Source organism: Bombina bombina, chromosome 4 (genome assembly GCF_027579735.1).
Source record: "Bombina bombina isolate aBomBom1 chromosome 4, aBomBom1.pri, whole genome shotgun sequence".
NCBI lineage: Eukaryota > Metazoa > Chordata > Amphibia > Anura > Bombinatoridae > Bombina > Bombina bombina.
The window spans coordinates 469,742,254-469,762,669 of record NC_069502.1 but is presented as its reverse complement, the minus strand read 5'-3'; the positions used below and the strand labels follow the sequence as shown (position 1 = coordinate 469,762,669).

The 20,416-nt window shown below is 34.5% G+C and overlaps 1 protein-coding gene across 1 annotated transcript in view; it reads right to left on the bottom strand.

Moving 5' to 3' along the window:
• DLGAP2 (DLG associated protein 2) overlaps positions 1–20,416 on the bottom strand; it is a 709,652-nt gene that overhangs the window by 383,529 nt on the left and 305,707 nt on the right. Inside the window, exon 3 of the mRNA XM_053710360.1 lies at positions 10,448–10,656. Coding sequence (XP_053566335.1) covers positions 10,448–10,656 — 209 coding nt within the window. The remainder of the gene's footprint in view (positions 1–10,447; positions 10,657–20,416) is intronic.

Genomic DNA, 20,416 nt, shown 5'->3' with positions numbered 1-20,416 from the left:
CAATATATTTAAGCAGCCACCAATCAACAGCTAGAACCTAGGTTCTCTGCTGCTCATGAGCTTGCCTAGACAAACCTTTCAGCAAATGATAACAAGAGAAGGAAGCAAATTAAATAATAGAAGTAAATTGTAAAGTTGTTTAAAATTGTATTCACTATCTGAATCATGAAAGAAAAATGTTGGGTTTCATATCCATTTTATGTACTATGCTCCTAATATTCCTTCTTTCTCAATTGGAGGCATATCATTTAGGAGACATTTCTTTTTTTCATTCTCTTCTCATAATGACCCAGATTACAAGTTGTGCAGTATAGCCATAACGTACACACCGCGCAAAATGAGGCCGTACCACTATTTCTATACCGCCGGTATTACAAGTTATCCTAAAACTTTATTTTGTTGTGCTATATGGTGCAGTAAGCAGCATACCGCACAATGCCAAAGTTCTGAATTTGCATGCTCATTCACATTTTCCCCCATAGAGATCAATGGAGAAAAATTTAGGAAAAAAAACTAAAACCTGTGATTGTGAAATGGCAATCGCATTAACGCATTCCCCATTGAAGTCTTTGGATAAATTATTTTTTTTTAAAACCTAACACCCGAACATAAACCGATATTCTAAAAACTGCCGTCCCACCACATCGCCAACACTAAATAAAGCTATTAACCCCTAAACCACCCCCCCACATCACAACTACTAAAATAAACCTATTAACCCCTCAACCACCCCCCACATCGCCAACACTAAATAGACTGAATTACTGATAAAACCACCATCCCCCCACATCACCAACACTAAATAAAGCTATTAACCCCTAAACCGTTGCCCCCCACATCGAAACTACTAAAATAAACCTATTAACCCCTAAACCGCCGCCCCCACATCGCCAACACTAATTAAACTGATTAACTGATAAAACCGCCAACGCCCACATGGCCAACACTAAATAAAGCTATTAACCCCTAAACCGCCAGCCCCCCACATCGCTACTCCCTGAATAAACCTATTAACCCCTAATCCACTGCCCCCCACATAGGGACAAACTAAATTTAATTATTAACCCCTAAGCCTAACACCCCAAATTTTAAATTAACGTTACAATATAACTTCCTTAAAATAAATAAAAACTTACCTGTGAAATAAAAAAAAACTAAGCCTAAACTTTAAATAAACCTAAGATTGCTATTAAAAAAAATAAGATACCAAAAATAAAAAACCTTAATTACAAAATTAAAAAATCGTAACACTACGAAAAAAACAACCAAACAATTAAAAAAAATAACAAAATCTAAAATTAAGCAAAGTCTAACATTACAGAAAAAAATAGCGCAATTATCCAAAATAAAAAGTTATTTCTAATCTTATACCCCGTTTAAAATAAAAAAGCCACCTCAAAATAAAAACACCCCCTAGTCTAGCAATAAACTACCAATATCCCTTAAAAGGGCATTTTACAGGGCATTTTGCAGGGCATTGCCCTAAAGAAATTAGCTCTTTTACACAAAAAAATACAAAGCCCCCCCTAAAAGTACTATCACCTACCCAACCAACTTTCCAAAATAAAAAAACTGATCTACCCATTTGTATGGGCATTGCCCTTAAAAGGGCAATTAACTCTTTTAGTGCCCATGAAAATAAAAAAAAGCCCTAATCTAAAAAAAAAATCCCACCACAAAAAAAATGAAAATAGATAAAACTAACCCCAAAATAGGTACTCACCATAATTGAAGTCCGACGGTGAAGGTTTTCTTCCAGGCAGCTCCATCTTCATTCAGCGCTGGACCATCTTCAATCTTCATCCTGGTGGCGTGGAGTGGAGGCAGATCGGTGGCACGATCATCCAACGTTGAGGATCCTCTTCATGCGGTCGTCCGCCGCACACTGAAGATTCAATGCTAGGTACCCTTTTTATATTGGGGTACCTTGCTTTCCTATTGGCTGAAATATTGAAATCAGCCAATAGCATAAGAGCTGCTTACATCCTATTGGCTGTTCAAATCAGCCATTAGGATTTAAACAGCTCTCATCCTATTGGCCGAGCTGACCATTCCGCAATCAAAGCCCATTTCTTAAGCGGTAAAGTCATACCGCACAATTTATAATCTGGCCCATAGACAGGGAACTAGCCTTGTTGTGGCTCAACTATTTAGGAACTACAAAGGATATCCCAGTGCCATTGTAGCGTTGTATTGTCTATTCTAAACCCAGAATGGGATAAAGGACTATAATGTTTCTTTAGCTTATTGGATTGACTTCTTCACGGTGTATGAGTTGTCAAGAAAGAGCTACGACTTCATCCAAAATGATCATGAACCATCAGTAGCACAACTTAGGGAGGAAATCCACAGTACATTTGTGGAAAGGGGACCTTGTGCTTGAAAATTGGAAATTACATTGTCTGGTTGTTTTTGTGTGCATTGTTTATTATTTCAGATTAGACACTATGGGGGAGTAGAATGTCATTGAGCATTTTTGTACAGTTCTTTCATAAATGAGAATTATTTTTAAGATATGTTCTTAAAAATAAATATTAAACAAGTTTTAAAAAATATTGTTTCCTTTTAGAAACATTTAAAAACTTTGTTCTGTGAGCCATAAATATATATGTCACTGGAAGTTATCGATAATTTTTTAAAGGATTTCTGGCAAGTTGAGAGAGATGATCCAACCCACACTGTATTATTTATACTAACATATCCTTTGATACCATGATCTGGATCTTCTTTAGTGAGCTCTCCTCATATCTTTGGAAAATAGTACAACTCTCTGACAAAGGGGCCGATTTATCATTGCGTCAATCTTGATGCATTTGCTGGAATCAATACGCTCGCCAAACATCGCTGTCGCAAATCTACATATGACGGCATTATTTATTAAAAGGTCTGTCAAAAACACGGCGCCATGAGCATCGGGCTGTTGATAAATAAGAGTTATCGATGTTGCGTATATTCTGTTTTTTCCAACCTTATTTATACCATTTCATTACTGTCTATGAACAAGCACATTTCTCTTAAGCTAATCTTTTATTTTTCATTTGTTAATGGCCAAGAAATAGCTAGATTAATACCTGAACAAACAACACTATTTCATAGAAGGTTATTTTTTTATTTATTTGTTATACAAAAAATATGATATATGATATTTTCACATAAATTAATGTGTATTTGTATTTCTAGAAATCATGATATGCCTATTTCATGATTTTTTTCTTTTTTTTAAATGATTATTAATGCTAGAATTTGTACATATATATTTGCACATACTTGTATATATATGTGTGGTCTATGATTAAGGCTAAGATACCCAGCCGAAACACGTAAGACCGACTGGTAGCCGATGGTCACAGCGTAACTGTCATTCTTTTGATTTTTAACTTTAATCATTTTATCCCCCTCTTTTTGTATATCAGTGTGTTGGTATATATTTTTTGAGACTTACAATAAATGCACCCGTTTTCATTAAGCCTGAGTTCGCTGGGTTCCTTCTGCTGGTTATATGTGTGTTATGTCAGAAATCTTTTGCAAACATAATAATAATAATAATAATAATAATAAATAATTATTCTGAGCAAGAATAATTGTGAATATAACATGTAATCCGGGTATCATATGTATTTATTTGCAATCAATGCATATTTTAAGAGCTGGGCCAGTTTTCTCTCTGCACCTGCTAACCCTTTCTGCTGTTTGAAACACCACCCCTACACAGATGTTAAAAATGGGCTGGCATTTAAGATGACATTTCTTAATGAAAACTAAATTCAAGAGAAGGAAGAAAATAGGATGACAGTAAAGAGGTGATTTTAATTTCTGCTGTATCTGATTCATAACAGTTTAATGCTAAGTAGACTATCCCTTTGAGCTATCATTTTAAGATGATATTAAATCAAACATAATTTGATTATTAAAATTATTGTCAGAAATATTACACTGTGTGGCCTAATGTCATCATCAATATTTATCTTTAATACTAATTTCACATATGCATACTTTCAAAGTATAATACACAATGTAACAAATGGCCCTTACAAGTTCTGATGAGTGATCAATGACTCAAGTATAGAGCGATTTAATTCATTAGTGATAGTAGAAAATGTATATTTCAATCAGATTGGCTGATTTCATTAATCACGTGATTATGCATTTACCTATAAGAAGTTGTTGTAAACTTTACCAGTTTGTGGGTTGTTAATTAGTTTGAGTATTGCGTCAAATTTGGTGCAAAAGGTGTTGCGTCAAATTTGGTGCGAAGTGGGAGCAATACTTTGCACCAAATTTGGAGCAATAATATTGTCCCCTAGCTTTGTAATGAGAGACAAATATGTTACATAATCCATAGCTCTTGAAAGTGATGCAGCATAGCTCTAAAAAGCTATCACCTCAACATCTCTATGTAAAAAGGGAAGATATTTTACCTTGACATGTCCTCAGTAGCCACATTCCATAATAAAGGGACTTTAAGCAGCCAATCGGGATGCTAGTCCTGGGACTTGAAAGGAAGGAAGACACAGTTATATTATTTTCCTACTCAGTTTATGGAAGTTTATTATGAAATCTCTTGAGATTTCAGTAAAATCGAATGATGTCACAGTAAAGCAAAGCATGACCTCAGCACGTTTAATGCTGATTGGCTTTTTTTTCTAACCTGCAGCTGCACAGTAGCTGAAGGATAACTGTTCAAAGAACACTTACTATTTACATAGAGATGTTCAAGTGATATTTTCTTGTCAGCTTTTTACAGTTATGCTGCATCACATTCAAATGAATTAGCATTTGTTTATGTTGTCCCTTTAAGGTAGATATCCTTATGTATATCTATGCAAGATTTCATAATACTATTAAAATATCATTATATGCACATCAGGTGTCTCAAGGCCAGTTGGGGTAAACATTTTCTCTGTAGCACAAAACTGAATTCTGCCTACTGATATGAATTTTCCATAAGGAAATTTACACTCTTTGCAAAAAAAATCCACATTCCAAAATAAGTCTCTTTAGTTGTTCTGGGTGCATTTGCCTGTGGCTTCAGTTATGAGCACTACATATGGTAGTCTACCTATAATTGTTTAGCATCAAATGTCTTTCAATCAGTGCAAGCAGTAGGGTTCTGCAGTGCACCTCCCATAACTTAGGTAAAGACTCCAAAATAGCAGCACCACATCTGTATTTATTTATTCTTTTATTGGAACAGCAAAAGACACAAACCAGCAATGTTTTGGTCTAATCAACCTCAATCATGTTGTACAAGACAATATGGGCTGTGCTACCAATTAGTCCTACAGGTTGTTAACCCTTTCGCATCTCAAAAATGATCCATTCACCATGTTTAGCAAACCCTAGTGTACAAAATATTTTAATAGAACAGTCTACATACATCTTCTACAAATGGTAGCCAGTAATCTACATATATATCATAAATGGGTGTCTCCATCTCCAGTATCTATGGCTACATTAGTAGTATGGCCTGGTCCACTACTACATACATGGTGGGAGCAGTAAAGCTATTAAACTATATTTCAATTGTCATCTTGTGGCTCTTTAATAGGTTAAAATGAGCTGCTCTCACTAGCATGGCTCTTTTATTGCAAATTGTAGATGTGTTTCTAGATGTTTCCCATTTTATCCTGAGGCTACTATATTATGTGTAATTGGATTGTTCAAATTTAGTCATCTTCCTCTGACTCAGGCCTCTTCCCCATTATATTATTCAACATGAATGCAACACGTATAGCTGACCTTTTCTTCTAAAGTTCAACAATTGTGGTAATAGCTGAATTTTTAAAATATAAAATCTGTGCAATGTATGCTAAAGATTAGACATCATAAATGGAATTTGATCTTTTATCAAAAGAGTTTACTGTTGCTAGTGTCAGTGGAGTCTTCTAAGAGAGTGAATTATTATGTAGAATATCTCACTGAGGGCCTGATTTTCAAAATCTCACCAGCATGGTGAGAAATCTCACACAATCTTTGTGATATTTTTTTAGACCTTGTATTATAATGTAGGAGTCTTTCAAATAAAGAACACTATATAGCAACATAAACATTTTTTAAGGACCTCACTGTACAAACAAGACCTCTTAGAATATCTCACCTGAGCAGTGAGGTTTTGAATGTCAGGCCCTGAATACCTAGGAAAACCATTGTGATGCAATGGTATGAGCCGGGTCAGGCTATACCAGCAAAGTCAGTTCCTATACCAATAATGCAAAGTGTCCTGAATTAAATAGATTTGTTACATTCGGTATATTGTAATAAAAGCCATTTTGAATATTCAATCACTGAGATTTCATCAGATGTGCTGCCTTTTAATTAAAACTTTCATTTAAACATAGAAACATAGATACAGTATCTCACAAAAGTGAGTACACCCCTCACATTTTTGTAAATATTTTATTATATCTTTTCATGTGACAACACTGAAGAAATGACACTTTGCTACAATGTAAAGTAATGATTGTACAGCCTGTATAACAGTGTAAATTTGCTGTCCCCTCAAAATAATTCAACACACATTCATTATTGTTAAAACTGTTGGCAACAAAAGTGAGTACACCCCTAAGTGGAAATGTTCAAATTGGGCTCAAAGTGTCAATATTTTGTGTGGCCACCATTATTTTCCAGCACTGCCTTAACCCTCTTGGGCATGGAGTTCACAAGAGCTTCACAGGTTGCCACTGGAGTCCTCTTCCACTCCTCCATGACAACATCACTGAGCTGGTGGATGTTAGAGACCTTGTGCTCCCCCACATTCTGTTTAAAGGATGCCCCACAGATGCTCAATAGGGTTTAGGTCTGGAGACATGCTTGGCCAGTCCATCACCTTTACCCTCAGCTTCTTCAGCATGGCAGTGGTCGTCTTGGAGGTGTATTTGGGGTCATTATCATGTTGGAATACTGCCCTGCAGCCCAGTCTCTGAAGGGAGGGGATCATGCTCTGCTTCAGTATGTCACAGTACATGTTGGCATTCATGGTTCCCTCAATGAACTGTAGCTCCCCAGTGCAGGCAGCACTCATGCAGGCCCAGACCATGACACTCCCACCACCATGCTTGACTGTAGGCTTTGTTCGCCTCACCTGGTTGCCGCCACACATGCTTGACACCATCTTAACCAAATAAGTTCATCTTGGTCTCATCGGACCACAGGACATGGTTCCAGTAATCAATGTCCTTAGCCTGCTTGTCTTCAGTAAACTGTTTGCAGGCTTTCTTGTTCCTTCTGGGATGACAGCCCTGCAGACCAATTTGATGCAGTGCGCGCCGTATGGTCTGAGCACTGACAGGCTTACCCCCCACCCCTTCAACCTCTGCAGCAATACTGGCAGTACTCATACATCTATTTCCCAAAGACAACCTTTGGATATGACGCTGAGCATGTGCACTCAACTTCTTTGGTTGACCATGGCGAGGCCTGTTCTGAGTGGAACCTGTTCTGTGAAACAGCAGTATGGTCTTGCCCACCGTGCTGCAGCTCAGTTTCAGGGTCTTGGCAATCTTCTTATAGCCTAGGCCATCTTTATGTAGAGCAACAATTCTTTTTTTCAGATCCTCAGAGAGTTCGTTGCCATGGGGTGCCATGTTGAACTTCCAATAACAAAAATGAGATAGTGTGAGAGTGATAACACCAAATTTAACACACCTGCTCCCCATTCACATCTGAGACCTTGTAACACTAATGAGTCACATGACACCAGGGAGGGAAAATGGCTAATTGGGCCCAATTTGGACATTTCCACTTCGGGGTGTACTCACTTTTGTTGCCAATGGTTTAGACATAATGGCTGTGTGTTGAGTTTTGAGGAGACAGCAAATGTACACTGTTTACAGGCTGTACACTAACTACTTTACATTGTAGCAAAGCGTAATTTCTTCAGTGTTGTCACATGAAAAGATATAATAAAATATTTACAAAAATATGAGGGGTGTACTCACTTTTGTTAGATACTTTAGATTTTGACAGCAGATAAGAGCCATAGGCCAAGCAAGTCTTCCCAATATTTCCTAAAATGTTGGTAATGCTTGAGTGCTAAGCTGATGGAGTGCAAAATAATCTGCTTAAGTAGTGGAGTTCTTATGTGCTATACTATTTCAATGAAACTCAAGTATAAAACATTTTACTCATACATACATTTATATATATATATATATATATATATATATATATATATATATATATATATATATATATATATATATATATATATATATATATATATTTATTTATATATATAATATATCTATTCCCAGTCCAGCCCCTTGTCAAATACTATACCTATTTAATTCTGCCACAAAACCTTATTTTAATTATTAAAACTTTGTTTAAAATTCAAAGGTTCATAAATATTTAATGTAAATATAACTTAAATGCTATATTCTCACAGCATTTTATATGTTTCGTTAAGCAAACGAGCAAGTGGTTATTGTCTCAAAAAACACTAAAACACTTAGTAGCTGCTGATTGGTGGCTGCACATAGATGTCTCATGTGTTTGCTTCACCCATGTGCATCACTATTTCACTGTTTTTTCAACAAAGGATATCTAAAGAATGAAGCAAATTAGATAATAGAAGTAAATTGGAATGTTGTTCAAAATTGTATTCTCTACCTAAATCATAAAAGAAAATATTTGGGTTTAGTGTCTCTTTAACACACAACGTGTTATACGAGTTCAATGATCTTGCTAATAGCGCTCTCTGTGCTCTCCCTTAAAAGTAAGGGGCAAGATAAAAAAAATTCCACTGTGCTAAGATGCTTTGTTATTATTTATAACTATCCACTTGTAACACATTTCAACAATACACACCAAATACCCTTAAAAAAAAAGCAATAAGATATTAAATAAAAACGTAATTGTCCTACTTTAATCTTAATTCCAGTTTGCAGTTCTCAACCTTTCTTTAAGCTACAGTAACAGACAAGAGAACAAGAGTTAGGAGGAAGATGTTGGTTTATTAGTAAGGAATTGCCAAAGGGTCATTTGGATGTTAGAATGTTTATAGGTAGGGGTATCATCTAGGGGGCTTAGTGAGCAGATGCATATAGTAGCAATAGCCATACTATACTGTTGTTATTATAGTGTAGCAGATAACATAAAAAGCAATAACTGGCACTACGTTCTCAATTTCCCCTCCCCCAATCATCCCTCTAATAAGTAGTGAGCACAAAACGTTGACCTGTGCATTTTTTGACCAAGTGACTAAAATATAAGCACAATATAATCTTGAGTGAAGTCAAACCTGAAAATGTCGTAATGATAGAAAACAACTCTGTAAAAGAGATGTGTCATCCAGGATCTGAAGGTCTAATATGTTGTTCTGTATTTAAATACAAATATCTATCAGCTTTATTTTTATATATTATAAGATGCAGCAAACAAAACACCATAGACTAAGCATTCGTTTTCATTCATTTATAAAATGGTTTATATTACAGAAAAATGGTTTATATTAGATAAAAAAAAAAACAAGTAAGTTGCTCCCTTTCTAGTAGTTTAGGCTCTTGGTCTCCTTAAAATTCATTGGAGGGAATGGTTTATGGCGGCCATCCTCCAGCACAGCTGGTCAGGTAGAGATGTCACTAATTGCCATTTCAACCACTCACTGACCACAGCCCCCTCCTTAAACCAAACAATTTTTTACAGTTTTATCCATTTTTCTGAATTTCTAGTTAACCAATACAAGTTATATGTATGTACTGTGTGTGTTAATTTGGAAGATATTTTCATTTAATTTTTACATTTTTATCCTATGAGATATAATTGTACAGTTTTCAGTTAAGTCATCAATATGGTTATAATAACAGTATATTTAATCAATAAAACACTCCCTAATTATTCATCACAAGTGGAATGTTATTTAAAATGGGTATTGAACCAATAAATACATTATCACAGTCTGTTAACAGTGAAAAAGTTTGTTAAATGATATCACATTTAAGTGTCCATAAAAGCATATTTAATAACACTACAGATGTATTTTTATATGACAATATGGATGTGTGTGCCTGGATGTGTTTTGTGCAAAAATATATTTAAGTTGTTTGGTTTACACAAATATGTTTTAGATAGGGAATTTGTTGCAAAGACAGTTATTTATGTTGACTGGGAAATCAAATATAACCACTGTCTACTAGAGTGATTTATAGTTATCATATTGAGAAATCAAGTAGAACACATCAGTAATAAAACATGGCTTGTGCCAAGCACAACACTCTTACAGTTGACATCACCATCTTAAATACAGTTATAGAGCTCTTATTATACCATTATGAACGTCGCACCCTTTACCAATATTGTGTTACCTATAACTAAAAAGGCACTGTGGATAATGTACTACAGTTTAATAAAATTAAACACATATTGCAAATCATAACAAAATGGTAAGTCAGGGTTGGTTGCAATGCACTAAAATACAAAGCATGAAATGAGTCACAGCAATACTTACTTTTGGACATCTCCGTGTGATCTCTGTACAATTGATTTTATTAAAGGTTCAGGTCGGGCTGATATTTTGGGAGATGTTTTAGGGCTTGTGTCAGAGTCTCCACTATCTTCCTCCATGGCTTTAATATAACTTCCACTTCTCATTCTTCGGCAAGGGATCTCATCATCTTTGCTGCCAGATGGATACCCTCCCCATTCATCTTGAGGCACCTGATAAATGGCAAAGACAGACAGAGTTACTTTGTGCAGTAAATAAGAAGACCTAAGAATGCAGCATTTCTAACAAAGATGCCAAAGTCTCTACTTCTAAGATAAAGAAAGGAATAGACACACGTATAAGTGGAAAAATAACTCACAGAATAATAATAGACCATTATGATGGGTGCCTTTAAATTACTTTTTAACATTTTTTATATCAACTAACTCATAGCCTTACTTTTCATTGTGGAATCCCATTAAAATTAGCAGGCGTTCTTGGCACGCACAACGCAAGATTTAATACATTTTTAAATGATGTGTGAGGTCAAATTTGTATATACCGGTATATATATATATATATATATATATAGGTTACATAATTAAAAAAATATTTTTCAGTCTATTCACTGCTTTTTTTCTACTTCAAATTTACTGCGTCACCTCCAGATCCACAACACTGCAAGTATGAACATTGGCTCCTTTCTGTAGCCTCTTTCAACGTGTGAACAAACTTCCTTCGTTGGATCATTACCTTGCACCAAACACCCTTAACAGATTTACTGACACAAAATCTTCTGTGGCTCTAACTCTACCTCTTCTTACAGCAAAATGCAGGGGCTCCTCTAGTAACTCAAGTCTCACAATATTAATCCAAAGGCATCTGCTCCTATACCGAATTTTTATAAATTAATAAGAATTCATTTTTTATGATGTATCACAAGGCTATATAGATGTCTAAATTTTTACATTTTTTGGCATTAATCTATTAACAATGTCATACCCTCCCAGAGGTGTAAGATTATTGTGGGCATTTTTTTTATCTAGACTATAGGGGAATAGATCTGAACAGGAGCTACAGTATGTGTGAGGAGTGATCGACAGGCAGTTAAAATTAAAGTGAAACCTATAATGTTATTGATTTAGTTAAATAAAACTATTTAACTTGTTATTAACAAGGTAATGATTATTTGATAAAGTACATCAGATAAGTTGTCCAAATATGAATGATTAACCTATTAAGAGCTTGATTACAAGTGGAGTGCAAATGATTTTGCTAGGGCTTTCACGATCGCTTGCGGTCCGTTTCATTTGCACTCATATTAAAAGTTAAGCAAAATCATGATTGCACTAGCACAATCACAATTTACTCTAGAATCCTTACCTCGATCTCAGAGCTGTGGTTAACTCTTTTCCGAAAATAAAAAGTGCAACAAAACACATCAAACATACATTACAAAGTACCCTTACACTCATAATAACACTAATAAAAATTATTTAAAAAATATTGCACACAAAAGTTATAAGGGCTCAAAGATATGAGATCTCAGTTGTTAGAAAAATAAATATATATATATATATATATATATATATATATATATATATATATACATATACATCTATAGACCAGGAGCGCTACAGCTAAAGGTGCTAAGAAATAAGACTATGAATGCTATATTTGAAATTATGACAAGGACAATATCGTATCTAAAATATGACACAATTTAATTGCACAAACGATAATAACAGATAAAAACGGACGTCTCCGTAAGTGAAACTTCTTAAGTTGCCGCCATATAAATGTTGCAATAACAAAAAGAGTTTGTGGTGTAAGTATAAACAGTCCAGTGTACACTTTCAATATTTATTTCGTGTTGGTTTGCTAGCAAACAAGGGCTTACCCCAGACTTTCCACTCGATGTTCTCTGTGGGTTAGTTACAGCCGTATGCGTGATGACGTCACTTATGTGGGCGCTGTCCCAAACGAGCTCTCTGATTGGTCCAAATTCGGAACCAGCCAACAGCGGTAGTGGTGACTCTTTTATCTAGAGTATAGCGATCATCCGATGACAGGTACCTGCTCTTAGTGCTAGATAGCACGCAAGGTACAAAAATGAATGGTGTAAGTAAACTTGATTATCCGATAAGGAGTTCAGAGAGTTAGTTGCACAGTCTTTCCAATAGCTAATTATATTAGCGTAATTGCACAATCCTCATGAACACTGTGGTAGCTCCAGCTACATATAGTAAATCTCAGTAGTTGTTGCAGCACATCAACGCGTTTCTCCCTCTACAGGGCTTTCTCAAGATGAATAATCTGCAACAGGTGTATCTTCATTTAAAGGTGTAGCTTGCTTCTCATTGGTTATGAAACACCTGGGAGTATTACCTAAGGCGGTCTTGATATTTTAAGATGGTATTGACAAGCAACCAAATAGTTACTTCACATTAATATAACAAAGGTGATCCCTATCAGTGAATTTCACAGAGTTCCCTTAAAAATGATCGTTATAGTAAATATTGTGTCTTTTAGACAATATCTCAATCATTTCTGTTAAAATATATACTAAAAACATTTATTAAAAACATTTATTAAAAACATTTATTAAAAACAATGAGTACTTAGAATATAGTTAGAAGATAGTTACATTGTGGGTCTAAATCGGTACTATCTGTATCAAATAATAAAGTGCAAAAACGTGCATTACATATCTATTATTAATCCAATAGAAATGGGGAAATGTCTAGTTCAGAATTTAGACCAGCCGGGAACAGAGTGTTATGTCTATAAATCAATTCTGCCTCTTTTATTTTCAGAAATGTTTCTAAATTCCCCCCTCCAATTCTGCTTAACTTGTACTCTGCCCCAATACTTTAAATCTTTAGTATTGCCCTTGTGTACAGATTTAAAGTGCCTATATAGATTAGTGTCTATCACTCCCTTCTCAATACATAATAGATGTTCTCTTATCCTATCTTTGATCATACGCTTAGTCTCCCCAAAATAAAACAAATTGCATGTGCATTTAAGAATATAGATTACCCCCTTCGTGGTGCATCTAATGCATTCTTTAATAGAGATTTCTTCTCCTGAATTTGGGATAGTGATAGCTTTCCTTTTGTCACTATGTGTGCAGGCCTTGCATGAACAGCAAGGGAAGAAACCTGATATTTTTCCCCCTTGTAAATCTTTTTGTAAACAAAAATTATTTGTTGGCAACTGGGAGGAGTCCTTCTTCCAATCGGGTAACTATGGCGTGGACCTCGTGCTCTATAGACGGTACATAGATGACGTCTTGTTAATATGGAGAGGGTCTGAATCAAATCTACTAAAATTGTTTTCTGATATGAACTCTAATGATAAAGGTCTCATATTCACCTTTAATCACAGCAAAGATAAGGCTGTCTTTCTAGATTTAGAAATTATGGCAATTAACCAAAATATAGAAACAAGAACACATTTTAAAGAGGTCAACTCTAACAGCTTTATTCATTCTAAAAGTTGTCATCTCCAGCAATGGAAGGACAACATCCCTGTGGGCCAAAGTCTGAGAGTGAGAAAAAATTGCTCCAGAATCTCAGACTTTGAATACCAAATAGAGTCCTTAATTGAAAAATTCAGAGATAAGGGATATGATGAGGAAGTTGTCAACAGGGCTGTATCAAGAGCAAGGAATACTGACAGAAAGAGCCTCATCACATATAAACAAAAGACAACCAAAGAGAATTCAGATTTAATTGACGTCCCATTTATAACAGAATACAATGTAGATCATGGCATCATGAGAAGAATTCTAAATAAACACTGGGCCATCCTAAAAGCTGACCCAATATTAGGAGATGCACTCTCTCATAAACCCAGACTAATTTTTAAAAAAACAAAAAACTTTAAAACAATACTTGCACCTAGTTCACGTAAGATAAATCAGAAAACAAATTTTATACAAAAAGATTTACAAGGGGGAAAAATATCAGGTTTCTTCCCTTGCTATTCATGCAAGGCCTGCACACATAGTGACAAAAGGAAAGCTATCACTATCCCAAATTCAGGAGAAGAAATCTCTATTAAAGAATGCATTAGATGCACCACGAAGGGGGTAATCTATATTCTTAAATGCACATGCAAATTGTTTTATTTTGGGGAGACTAAGCGTATGATCAAAGATAGGATAAGATAACATCTATTATGTATTGAGAAGGGAGTGATAGACACTAATCTATATAGGCACTTTAAATCTGTACACAAGGGCAATACTAAAGATTTAAAGTATTGGGGCATACTATAAGTTAAGCAGAATTGGAGGGGGGGGATTTAGAAAAATTTCTGAAAATAAAAGAGGCAGAATTGATTTATAGACATAACACTCTGTTCCCGGCTGGTCTAAATTCTGAACTAGACATTTCCCCATTTCTATTGGATTAATAATAGATATGTAATGCACGTTTTTGCACTTTATTATTTGATACAGATAGTACCGATTTAGACCCACAATGTAACTATCTTCTAACTATATTCTAAGTACTCATTGTTTTTAATAAATGTTTTTAATAAATGTTTTTAATAAATGTTTTTAGTATATATTTTAACAGAAATGATTGAGATATTGTCTAAAAGACACAATATTTACTATAACGATCAGTTTTAAGGGAACTCTGTGAAATTCACTGATAGGGATCACCTTTGTTATATTAATGTGAAGTAACTATTTGGTTGCTTGTCAATACCATCTTAAAATATCAAGACCGCCTTAGGTAATACTCCCAGGTGTTTCATAACCAATGAGAAGCAAGCTACACCTTTAAATGAAGATACACCTGTTGCAGATTATTCATCTTGAGAAAGCCCTGTAGAGGGAGAAACGCGTTGATGTGCTGCAACAACTACTGAGATTTACTATATGTAGCTGGAGCTACCACAGTGTTCATGAGGATTGTGCAATTACGCTAATATAATTAGCTATTGGAAAGACTGTGCAACTAACTCTCTGAACTCCTTATCGGATAATCAAGTTTACTTACACCATTCATTTTTGTACCTTGCGTGCTATCTAGCACTAAGAGCAGGTACCTGTCATCGGATGATCGCTATACTCTAGATAAAAGAGTCACCACTACCGCTGTTGGCTGGTTCTGAATTTGGACCAATCAGAGAGCTCGTTTGGGACAGCGCCCACATAAGTGACGTCATCACGCATACGGCTGTAACTAACCCACAGAGAACATCGAGTGGAAAGTCTGGGGTAAGCCCTTGTTTGCTAGCAAACCAACACGAAATAAATATTGAAAGTGTACACTGGACTGTTTATACTTACACCACAAACTCTTTTTGTTATTGCAACATTTATATGGCGGCAACTTAAGAAGTTTCACTTACGGAGACGTCCGTTTTTATCTGTTATTATCGTTTGTGCAATTAAATTGTGTCATATTTTAGATACAATATTGTCCTTGTCATAATTTCAAGTATAGTATTCATAGTCTTATTTCTTAGCACCTTTAGCTGTAGCGCTCCTGATTCACTCCCCCTTTTTAGCTATCTTATTTACCTATTTTGGGAACACATAGGTATTCTCAGGAGTTTGGTGTTGTTCACCCTGCGCTCATTGGTCTAATATCCTCTGTTTTACATCTATAGACCCTTGCCTGCTTGTTATTTTCTAAATGTCTGTAATATATGTCTGTTTTTACAGACATATATACACATATAAAAACATTAATATATATATGTGTGTGTGCATTAGAGCCTTTTCCTGTTAAGTAGATGAATTAAAACCATATTTTTGCAATATTCATATTTAATAAATGTTGTAACTATGTATTTACTGTAAATTTTTAACATTGTTCTGCACATAGCAGAATATGTCCAATGTATTTATAAATAGATATTACTATGTATATCTGTAAATATCTATACCTATATTTGATCATCTATATATAGGTATAAATATATATTTGTTTAAAAAAGCATCAAATATATTTAGAAATACTTATTTATGAATAAAGAGAACATATTCCATTATGTAAAGAACATTGGAATATTAAATATTCATATTTTCATGTTATGTATGCACATACAACATAGTATGCAATCATGTTTGCGCATATTACAGTATGCGATCGAGTATGTGTATATTACAAACTAACATGAAATATGAAATATTCATATTTTCATTTTGGGTTAGCATTATTGCGAATATGTTATGGTCTTTGCACAAGAGTGGGGTGTTTTTTTTAAACTTTTCTCTCCTTTGACTTCTATGTGGGAATGCGTAAATGCAATAACAATTTTCAACTTTTTGCGCAAGTTGGCTTACCGCTGGAGACAAAACTGTTTACATTCAACTTGTAATACCTGCGCAACTCGACTAGCGCAAAAATTAAAATCCTAGCGGAAAAATACCGCCCCACATGTAATCTAGCCATAAATTGGATATAGTTCACCTTTGAATAGGTTCTTCATTAATTATCTGTATTTCTAACCAAATCAGTAATTTTATGATATAACCATAAAACTATTCAGAAAACTTATTATTCTAAAAAAGAACCTTCATCTGGTTGTAAATATTAAGATTACAAACACCAGCAAAAATGAGTCTTTATGTAAAAACCTAAACACAATTTAAATCGGATCTTAATAACTAATTATTTAAATTGTGATTTAAATCAATTTGTTTATAACAAATAAACCCTGATAGTGCACTTTACACTCCTACTTTACCCAAGCTTATAGCTAATACCATTGAGACACTCATGTATAGCTTCTTCTACCACTAGTTCCTATCTACATTTGTGCTAATCTTGCAACTTCACCCTATAACAGCACATTTATTTCCATCTTAGACAAGCTAGAACCCACAAGTCACCACATTCTAGCTAGTTTTGTCACTAAACTGATGCACCAAAAACTCTCATCAGGGGCGCGATCCTATATACAGCGCAGGTCTCGGCGCAAGCGTGGAAACCTGCGCCGCCCGTAGTTTCACCTCGCACAGCGAGCTATCACATATACGGCGCCAGCATTTGCTAAAGTGCCGCAAGTTGGACAAACTAGCGATGTCCAGAAATAAGCGTAAGTACAAATTTCTGGAGTCGCCAGTGACTTACGGCACTTTAGAAACTGCCTGCGCCTACAAAAACTGACTAAATATGAAATCTCCCATAACTGTCTAACACGCCTCCCAAACATCATCCCGACACGTATACCCCTCTATCCTCAATACCCCCTCTCACTTATAATAATAAATATATTAACCCCTAAACCGTTGCTCCCAGACACCGCCGCCAGCTACATTAAATGTATTCCCCCCTAATCTGAGCCCCCTACACCGCCGCCACCTATATTAACTATATTAACCCCTAATATGAGCCTCCTACACTGCCGCCACCTATGTTAACTATATTACCCCCTAAACCTAAGTCTAACCCTAACACCCCCTAACTTAATTATTATTTAAATAAATCTAAATAATATTAATATTATTAACTAAAGTATTCCTATTTAAAACTAAATACTTATAAAATAAACCCTAAGATAGCTACAATATAATTAATAATTACATTGTAGCTATTTTAGGGTTTATATTTATTTTACAGGTAACTTTGTATTTATTTTAACTAGGTAGGTACAATAGCTATTAAATAGTTAATAAATCTCACACATGCAAGGCTTCCCTTGTGGATACTCAATAAGACTCTCTCCAAGGCTAAAACTATTTTATAGAAGCTTAAACCCTATCTTCTCAGGATAGTATATATAGGGATGAAAAGTTTTTTTGAAGAAAATAAGGGAGAAAAAGGAATCAATAAACTTCAGGAAGGAAATTGACAAGTTATACAGTAGTTACTAAAAAAAAAAAAAGTCTTTAATTTACAATTTCACACAGTTTGGTACAACAAATTTTTTCATACAAATCACCTTCATTTACACAATCTAGATTAATATGGTCAACAACATTCTTGAAAATCTGTGAATTTCTCATGTAAGGCACAGTGGGAGTAAAGAACATTTCAAAAGTATTAATTAAATAAGAGTACAAGAGTACAACAACATTCAATTAAATTAAAATTTTGCATGATGTAAAAAATAGGGAGAAATATGTTCTAAGAGCAGAAAAATAAGGGAGACTGTAAAAAAATGTTTGGGCAACTAAGGAATATGCCTATAAATAAGGGAAGGTTGGTAACCTTAAGTATACTGTGGGGCCTATTTATCATTGCATCAATCTCAACGCATTCTCTGGAGTCAATATGCTAGCCAAACATTGCTGCCGTGAATCTACATATAATGCCCTTATTTATTAAAAAGTCTGTCAAAAACATGCACGTCAAGTCTGGAGCAATGAGCATCGGACTGTTGATAAATAAGAGTCATCAATGTCGTGAATATTCTGTTTTTTTCCAACTTTATTTATACCATTTCATTACTGTCCATGAACAAGCACATTTCTCTAAAGCTATTTTTCATCTGTTAATGTCTAATAATTAGCTAGATTTATACCTGAACAAACAATAATATCTCAAAGAAAGTTATTTTCTATAAATTTGTTATACAAAAAACTGATATATGATATTTTCACATAAATTAATGTGTATTTGCATTTCTGTAAATCATGATATCCTATCTCATGTTTTTTAAAATGATTATTAATGCTAGAATTTGTACAGATATCTTTGCACATACTTGTATATTTATATTGTTATGTCAGAAATCTTTTGCAAACATATTTACATGTCCCTAAATTCCTTTTTTTGTTCTAAACAATGTTGTATTTCATATCTCTGTGTTCATTTATACCACTATAAGTATAGAGTATACATGTATTATTATTCTGAACATGAATAATTGCAAATATAACATGTAATCAGGGTATCATATGTATTTATTTGCAATGTATATTTTAAGAGCTGGGCCAGTTTTCTCTCTACACCTGTGTAACCCCTCCTGATTGTAATCTAGCTTTAAACACCACCCCTACACATGTGTTATAAAATGGGCTGGCATATACGATAACATTTCTTAATGAAAATTAAATTCTAGAGAAGGAAGAAAAACACTGAAACTAGCTTGACAGTAAAGAGGTGATTTTAATTTCTGCTTAAGATTATATTGAATCAAACATCATTTGAATTTTAAAATCATTGTCTAAAATATTACACTGTGTGTCCTAATGTCATCATCAATGTTGAACTTTAATACTAATTTCCCATATACATACTTTCAAAATATAATACACAATGTAACACATGGCACTTACAAGTTCTGATGAGTGATCAGTGACACAAGTATTGAGCACTTTGATTCGTTAGTGATAATATAAAATGTATATTTAAATCAGATTGGCTGATGTAATAAATCATGTGATTATACATTTCCCAATCAAAAGTGGTGGAAACTTTCACTAATTTGTGGGTTGTTTAGGAGTATTGCGTCAAATTTGGTGTGAAAAGTGTTGTGTCAAATTTGGTGTGAAGTGGAGAGTGGGACTTGTATTACATGGCTTAAACATGGTGCAAATAGATTTATCCAAAAAAAAAAAAGGAAGTTAGCTATATTATGTTATGTATTTATTTAATTTGTATCTCTATATCTACTAGTGCAATACTTTGCACCAAGTTTGGAGTAATACTTTGCACCAAGTTTGGAGCAATACTTCACACCAAAATTGGAGCAATAATATTGTCCCCTTGCTTTGTAATGAGAGCCAAAGATGTAACATAATCCATAATCCCTATAACTACTAGTGTACCAAATTCGGAGCAATACATTGTACCAAATTTGGAGCAATAATATTGTTTGATTTAGAAAGAATATACAATTTTAATAAAGTTTCTAATTTACCTTTATTATCTTATATGATTCATTGTCTTGCAGCATCAAACATAACCTTTCTGTGTTTTCAGACTCCCATTGATTTCTATGGCATTCACAGTCTCAAGGGTGGCGGTTTGAACGATAGGTACGCTGCATCGGAAATTGACCCGAGCGTACCTGTTG